This window comes from Microtus ochrogaster, chromosome 10 (assembly GCF_000317375.1).
Source record: "Microtus ochrogaster isolate Prairie Vole_2 chromosome 10, MicOch1.0, whole genome shotgun sequence".
Classification (NCBI taxonomy): domain Eukaryota; kingdom Metazoa; phylum Chordata; class Mammalia; order Rodentia; family Cricetidae; genus Microtus; species Microtus ochrogaster.
The window spans coordinates 27,239,349-27,247,815 of record NC_022016.1 but is presented as its reverse complement, the minus strand read 5'-3'; the positions used below and the strand labels follow the sequence as shown (position 1 = coordinate 27,247,815).

The window sequence follows — 8,467 nt, the reverse complement described above, 5'->3', positions numbered from 1 at the left end:
ATGTTTTATAAAGTCATTTAGCTCTTAAGAGTCTTTTTAAGGGTATATGCTATATGAAGCATCACAGAAATTAACTCATGTTTATATTCTTAAATTAGTTTGTACACATTATTATGTTAAATTTATGAAGAATCCAGCTCCTTGCCGTTTACTGTAACCCTCTTTACATCATACTCTGTAACTGATCTATAGGATCTAGCATATCTCAAAAATAGAACACAGTACATAGATTCATGCAATAAAAACACCTCAAGAATCACCAAGAATCCTGATCAGAATCATATTTAGGAGACACAGAACCTCGAGAAACTCTACTTAAAATTGTATGTCAGTCAATAGGCCACTTTGTAGAATTATTTGGTTGAAAGATCCACCATGCAAAATCATTCTTCCTTCAATGTGTGTTGACAGCATAGCATTTAATTACCAAGAACTGAGTGATTTAGGCTCTGAGTCTGAAAGGTTTCTTGATTTTGTTTTGTATCCCCCCCCAAAAAAATGAGGTTGCATTCCTCTAAATTTTACAGGACTTTTGCTCACACCCTGTACCATTAAAACTAATGCAAATCATTGACAAATTTGCATTCTAAATCAGCACCACAGACTCTCCAGCAGTGCATTATGATATCTGTAGGTAAAATATACTCTGCAAACTTATCAGCTCCATGGGAAAGACACTGAAGCATAAATATAAGTAAAGACATTCTAGTGATTCTTGCTGCTCAGATTGAGAAATCTCCAATTCCCATCACATCTGGGTTTTCACTCTTCTTCACAGTAACAATGCAACTGTTGTCCTTTTAAAAACAATGGCACACTAGGAAAACTCTGTACAGGGGTTTTGTGAGCAGTTTTTCTGGGCTTCCCAGTGACGGAAAGGAGCAGCTTGTTAACTGACTTTCCAAAGCTCTAGGTGTCTAACGATTCCACAAGACCTTCACATGCTAAAGGCAGTCACTGCCCTTGGGAAATTTTGTCTCTCCTCAATGCATTAAATATAGTTTATACAAAATCAGTAGATATTTGCCTGAGCAGATATTTTAATTTACTTATTAAAATAATAAATAAAATTACCTTTACCTTTGAGAATGGGTAACATGCTATTATCTCAAACAAATCAAAAGGACTATTTTCCCCAGATACAAACATAAGCTACTCAAAAATTAAAAGTATCTTTAATAGAAATCTATTTCACGCCATGAAAATTGAGTGCAAAGTGATCCAAAATAGTTATTTCGTAAACGTGTTAGCCTATAACAGAAAACCAGGTGTTTCTAATTTCCTCAGAACTGAGTTGCCATTTGTGATAGTGGCCAGAAGAGGGCAGGCTCTTGTTTCTTATAACCTAATAGTACTTTGTGTATTTACAATGTTAACTTTAAATGGAATAGTTTGAAAACATTTTCCATTTTACAAGCAGTAGCCAGAGAGTGAAAAGTCAGACATTCCAAAAATAATATATTCAAATTTATTGGGTTTCCTTACTCCTGATCATTTATATGCAAATAAAATAGTTTTCAATACTTGGAATAATTTTGGGTCACCTGTAGTGGGGTTGGGGAGGAGGAGGAAAACATGGAGAGGGAAAGGGAGTTGTTTTAGACTAATAGCCACATAGTTAGAACTAAACTCAATTTTTAATGACCCCTCTTGATTCATTTTCTGCCATATGAATTGCTTGTTACAAATCTTTGCAACTGTAAATCCAACCCTACAATAAAATAAAAGCAGGTATGGCTTTATAATAGGAATGATAATTTATGAAGAAAATTCATTAGTTTAAAATAAAATTACTTCCTGAAATGTTTATTCAAGGCACATATAATGTTCAAATGATTCTTTGATTTAATAACTGCTAAAGAAGTCTTCAAGTCTAAAGTCTACACATTGCTTAAAAATAGCATTTAAGGCTGGTAAGTCACTCATATACTCATTGAAGAACATTAATAGTTTGGGGAGGGGGGGGGTGTTACAGTGTTACGGTTCCAGAAACACCACGGAATGGTAGAGTTGATATGTTACAGATGTTCCTGATTGGGCCTGAAATACAGTCTACCACCAGTTACTAAGTGCTTTCCTTGAAGGTGGGAAGGCTCCCTAATCATCCCTGGGAAGGCATAATCCAAAGCTGGCCGAAAAGGCAGTGCTGGAACCAGTCCAGGCGTTAGGTACGGCGACACAAAACCAGACAGCGCTCTTCCTGGAGAATATGCCAGGCGCAGTGGGCTGAGAGCTAGTCTAGGGTTGAAACTGTAGAGACTTGAATCTCCTCCATAAGCAGCAGATGCGGCTTCAAGAGGAGAGAGAGCTGATTTATTACTTAGAGTCCCAAAGTCAATGCCAGCGAGAGCAAAATCTGAAGCTCTCTGGAAGGCTGTGTTATCCAAGTCTGCGTGTGCGGGGTCCCTGCAGTCTGGCTTATGTTCTTTCCCATTTAAGATCTGTTCGATAGCTTGGACGACATCTCCCTTGCAGAACTGTAGGATGCCTTCTAGGCGGCTACGCCTGTAACCTGGAAAAATCCTGGTAAGAATTCCGAGAGGGTCGCGTGGTCTTGAGGTCACCTTGGAAAGGCTGGCTCTGGTAGCAATGATGTCTCTGGCCCATTCGCTTTCATTCCCTGATTCCAGGTCAGAGGAAGAGAAGGACCTGGGACTGTCTTCTCCTCCTGATTGCTCCGTGGGGCAAGGAGACAGGATTATATTGGGTTTGTCTGGGTGTTCTGAAACAGATGATGACAGAAAGCCTCTTTTCTGCAGGGTACTCTTACCCTTAGGAGAAGATCCCAGGGAATGGTGATGGGTGTTGGAGACCAGTTCTTCATGTCTACTCTGGCAAGACACACAGTTCTTCTCTTTCGGTTCTGCAGAAGAAGAAGAAAAAAAAAATAATGAGACAGATGAAAAAGTTGCCACTCAAAGACAATGAAGGATGAAATAATTCACTCACTTTTAATTTATATATATATGTATATATACATATTATATATAATATAATAATTAACAATTTTACTCAACCACAAACATTTTCATGAAAGCCACATTATAAAAATAACTCAGAACTAACTAACATGTGCTAGAACAGAAGAGAAAGCTGCTTCTCATGCATTTCAAGATTATTCAACGTTAGTCAATAAGTACCAAAATCCCTTAACATTTAGGGATCAAAAGAGGAGATTTTGTTGTTACCCAAATGTGTCAATGTGACACCATCTTGGAATTAGAAATTTCCCAAAATGTCCAAGTTTTACTTTTGCCTAAATGATGCTCTTACTTTCCCTACAAAGACTATATATATATATATATATATATATATATATATATATATATATATATATATGTATATATAAATATATATATAGTTAAACAGGTAGCTTTGGATAAGTCCTAATGCTAAATTTCAATTAATGATTTTAACACTGACAATTCAAATTCTAATTAAGTAGCCTAAGTAATGTGGGGAACTAAACTGCTGGCGTCAGTTCAGACAAGACCAGGTGCCTTCAGGGTGAAATGACTGTAAACCATTTCAAACTAAAGCAGTGATGTTCCCGGGGCATCAATCTCAAATTGCATGAGACGTAAGGACTTCATTTCATGGGAGAGATAATAATAATAAAACATGGTATTTTTCATAACTCTTGGTAAAAGATACATTTTCTATTTCAGTCTACACAAACTGTTAAGAACAGATTTTTAAACCAATTGCTCCTAATAGAAAACTACAAACTTCATGACACCAATCTGCATGGACCTTGCAGAAACAATGTATTCAACATATAGTACTTATTACAACCCCCATTGCATTATTAAGAGCAATTAAAAAACATTTTATTAAAAACTCTGATTTTTCAATCTCAACATTTTGAGTATGACAATAAAAGAAGAATATTTCAGTTCTATACTGGCATGCTAATACCCGGAAAGTAATAACAATGTACACACACATCCAAAATAATGTTATCTGCCTTTTCCTCTCCTCTTGTCATTTACACACTTCAACTCTGAAAAAGTAAAGCTGTCCAAGACTTTCAGAAGTACTTCTCCCCAGCTCTCCATCTCTACAACATTTTTAATGTTAGCATAAGAAATGGCAATCTGTAATATTCTTTGATCTTTCCCTGCATCTTGAAGAAAGTCCTAAACACTGTCCATAAAATTCTATTGTCCATTTAAAATGTAAACCACGTCCAGTTCAGCACTGTAAGTGTGAGTATGCTGGCAGTACTCCAAATATTAGAGGAAAGAAAAGTTGTGACTTTTGTAAGCTTGTACACTGATATTTTCAACTTTAAATAATATAAAAACTTGTCCAATGGCATTTGCCACATGGAAATAAATTCCCATTCTTCTCTTATCCACTTGCTGTAAATGTGATTCATTGAGTATTGACCCTGAAACACATGAAGTATCAAAATTACATTTCTGCCATGTTGTCTAAAAATAATGTTTTTTTTTTCTTGTAGGTTGAACTTCGGGACCTGTAAAGAAATACTGGCTGCAAGCTGTGCATGAGGGCTCCCACCTGTGACCCCAGTACTCAGGAGTCTGAGGCAAGAAGATGGCCAAGAACTTGAGGGCAGCCTGAGCTACTTAGCTGCAAACTATCCTGGGATATGATGTGAAACACCTGCCTCAAAGTGGGGAAAAGCAAGAAGTACTGACTGTATGTGACTATTCGGAAAATAAGGTTTCTGTTAAATGCTTGGTATCATGTCCTTCATCTCTGTTCTCTAAACTCCTTGAGATTAGTTTATGGGTTGTTATAGTTGTAGATACCGACAGCCTTCCTTCTTTTGAACATAAGGTTCTCTTACATGGGGAAAGGCTATTCACCTCTATATCACTGTAGGTCTTTGTTTTGTGAATGAATACGTTCAATACAATGTCTTACTATAGTTCGTGCATGTTGTGTAAGAGGGTACTCCATTTAGAAAGCCAATGAAGAAGCCTTTGAAATACAGACTTTTTTTAGGTGAGTCATTCGTGGCAGAATAATCTAATAAAACATTAGGCCTGTAAGATGAACTCCTTAGTACCAAAGATTTACATAAATCCATACCGCCAGCCAAATCTCATTACCAGCCTAGCTGAAGGAACGCCAGCATTTGCTGCTCTTAGTGTTTCTCCTCTGTCTCCCTTGGCTGTCCATGAGAAACACTTGAAGTCTATTGGTCTACTGAAATAAACTACCTCATGTGTCCAAAGGTGACGTAAGTGGACGCTGAGTTTCGACGCAGAGATGATCTCTTGAAAGTATACCCTGTTTTGCTAAGATCTGCAATTTTCACAACCAAGGAAACTTTCTAATTTATAACTTACCACCAAGTTATCTCGTAACGTCGTGTGATACAACCTGTTTGGAACTTTAACAAAATGATTAAAGATTAAAGCGAAATGTTCCCTGCTCATCGGCCTTGTAGGGGGTTGTGAAATTCATGGAAACATAATGACATTAACATTACAAGAAAAGTTAACTCGGGGTCCTTTTAGGCACAGATCCAGACCTTAACTTCGCTGTCAGAAAGTACAGGCCAATACTACAACAACGGAGATCTCCCCGGCTGTAAATTGACATTCCTGCCAATGGTTTTGCTATCTGGAAGGCTTAAACTTATTTCCAATGGAAACTAAACTGCAGTCCCTAAAACTTTCCACTCCTTTGGGAATTGCACTTAAAGAATTAAAATGAGGGTTAGCAATTTCAGTTTCTTTCTAAGTTCAGCTCGTGGCAAAACTTTGTCCCAAAAGCGAAGACCTTCACAATAGCCACAGTCAACCGTTTTCTGTGCAAGAGCAGAAGACTCATAGTGGTTTCTACCACTGGAAAGAGTGCGAGCACACTCGCTAAAGTTCTCTCTCAACACCCGCTTAAGTTCTGCCCACACACAGGCGAAGCAGACTGCGCCCACATTTCACTTTTTCATTCTCTTTCTCTCTATCAATAGGGGACAAACAGCTCTTTGGTTTTGTAAAAGCTTGGTCCCTATGCCGCTCCTAGCTGCCCACGTTGTAGATCCACATCCCTGAACTTCATCGCTTCTTTTAAACAACTTTCTGCCTACCTTTAGGGAACTGCTGTTCATTTCAAAGCATCCTTCCAGAACCGTCATTTTCTCGCACGAAAAGCAAAGCCAACAGGACTCACCCTGCTTTCCCTCGGCATAATCTTGCTGGAAAACCTCGAAAGAGGGGACCGCCCGGCTCCCGGGATGCCTTGAAGCACCCGCTCCCAACACAGCCGTAGCCTCAGGCCTGCGCATGGCCTGGGGACTCTCGTTCCTGCCGCTGCCCCCCGACGCCAGAGCCCCGGACCCCGAGGGCCCCGGGTACAGGAGCCGGTGCAGACCACGAGCCTCGCTCTCCTCCTGTGCCTGCTGCCTGCGCAGCGCCACCTGCGCGGCCATGACGCGCTGGCGCTCGGCAATCAAAGTGCACTTGGCACACGCGCAGTCCCGCCAGCGGCAGAAGCGCTTGTGGCCCTTGAGCGCCGACACCACGCCGTGATTGCGACAGCGGGCGCACTTGGGGGTCCGCGGGTAGCTGCAGCCCACCGCCCCCAGCGCCCTATCCAGCCCCGGGCCGGGAGCGCATCCTCCGCGACCCGCGCTGGTGGCCGATCGCAGGAACAGGCCAGGTGGCCGCAAAAAAGTCGCGGACACCGGAATCCCCGACGGCCCAGGCCGCGCGGGCGAGGCGGGTGGAGCGGCCCGCAGCCCTGGGGCCAGGTGGGGTCTGCAGCCGCCGCTGCGGTCCCTTCGGCCTGAAGGAAAATGCTCCATTCTGAGAAGGCTCCTCTGAGGAGTAGCGACCGGCAAGGGCGCAATCCAGAGCTACCCGTGGGACTGCAGACTGCGAACCCCTCCTAGGTCCCGCTGTCCAGCTCCGCACACCGACGAGTTTACTCTTCTAGCCCAAAGCAGGGAACCGCTGCGTCCAGGAGCTCCAGAACCTGAAAGCGCAGGCAGCCAGTGAGCCTTGGAGTCCAGACGCTGGAGTAGTTGTCCCGAGCTCTGCCAGTCTCCCGAGCCCAGGAAGGCCAGGCTGGAGAGGCCACCCCGCCCACCCTGTTGACTGGCCAAGGGAGAAGGCCAGGGGAGGGCCTGGGGCGGAGAGTGGAGACTTTCTGGGCTGTGGCCTATGGGAGAGATTAGAAACTGTCCCTATGGGACTGAAGGGCCTATTATGGAAAAAGAAACCTCTCACCAGCAAGGCCTAACCCCATCAGTTCCTCAAGGAGGAACTGTAGCTCTGGACTACACGGGTAGCTCTGGACTGCGCCCTTGCCGGTCGCTACTGATTATAACATAATCTCCCTTTACTGCCCTAATTTAAACAAGATTGGACGTTCTTCCCCAAACTCCGAGTTTCCACAAAGTGAGTTAGAAGATCTGTATTTTTTTCTTCTTCTCATCCTTCTTTCTCTTTTCTAGATGAAGTCAAGAGACCAGAGTGGCAAGGAGACACGGGTAACAAAGAGACACAACACAGCTTGGAAGACTGTGGCCGCTGCTCATAGGAAAGTTATTTAAACAACTCCTGAGACGACTTACAACGTGTATAAATAGGAGAACCCATCCCAAATCCACTGCCTCACATGCTTCCTGTTTATTTACATATGCACACGTGGATCGTAGACGAAAATGTGCTTGAAATACTTGCTGTCGAGGTCACTGTGAATCTCTTCTCTGGAACTATTTATGGGGAGCAATTATGTTAAAGCTCCCTCAACAAATACTTCATATTTCTCTTATGAAATACAGGGGAAGGCCATGAAGATGAATCTTTATGTTGTCAAAATGCATTCTTGAACTATATACATTTAAAGGCTTTAATTGTTAAGAGGAAGCCATATTGCTTCTAAAACAAAGGCGCGTTTGAAGCAGAAAAATTCATGAGTGCAGTAATTGAAAAGAAGAGTCCGCACTCTGCCATGTCCTCGTGAAAACATCCAACTGCTTTAAGAGATGATCACATTCTAGCCCTAAAAACAGAAAATAGTCATGATATCTTAATTAGTCCATGATACTTCCAGGTTGGACAATCTGGATGATGCCTGCCTGCCCACTCTGAATCATCACCATCACCGCCATCACCTTCTTCCATACAAACAATTCTCTGTAAGAGATGTACTATTCTTCCTAAGCATCAGAATGACCTTGGCAACTTAGAAACACATGGCTATCCCAACCCATGTATTCTGGTTCTTTTGTAGTGAATCTTAGTGATGGGGACCTACAATCAATGCCTAGAAATACCTGAGGCCTCTGGCATGTGTGATAACCAAATAGTTTAAAATCCACCAAAGATCTAGTGATTCTCAGGTGTGGAACTAATAACGAACATATGAAAGATGGGTTTTTAATGTTACTTGTAACATAATAGTATGAATAATAACAGGACATCCCCTTTTCTATTCATTTAAAGAATTGATTACATAAAGAAAAATGTTTAGACTGGCAAAAGTG

The 8,467-nt window shown here is 41.8% G+C and overlaps 1 protein-coding gene across 1 annotated transcript; it reads right to left on the bottom strand.

Annotated features, from left to right (window-relative positions):
- Positions 1-2,018: 2,018 nt before the first annotated feature.
- Dmrta1 (DMRT like family A1) lies at positions 2,019-6,781 on the bottom strand. The gene is made up of 2 exons (XM_005352725.1): positions 6,148-6,781; positions 2,019-2,863 (listed from the first exon to the last, which is right to left on the bottom strand). Exons 1-2 carry the CDS (start codon positions 6,779-6,781, stop codon positions 2,019-2,021), a joined length of 1,479 nt encoding a protein of 492 aa, XP_005352782.1.
- Positions 6,782-8,467: the final 1,686 nt, after the last annotated feature.

What these genes read in the sequence shown, in the direction of transcription:
- Dmrta1 (XM_005352725.1), bottom strand. Translation starts at nt 6,781, where the DNA reads ATGGAGCATTTTCCTTCAGGCCGAAGGGACCGCAGCGGCGGCTGCAGA. An exon ending in TTATGCCGAGGGAAAGCAGG is followed by an intron (nt 2,864 to 6,147) that starts GTGAGTCCTGTT and finishes CTTCTTCTGCAG; the next exon opens with AACCGAAAGAGAAGAACTGT.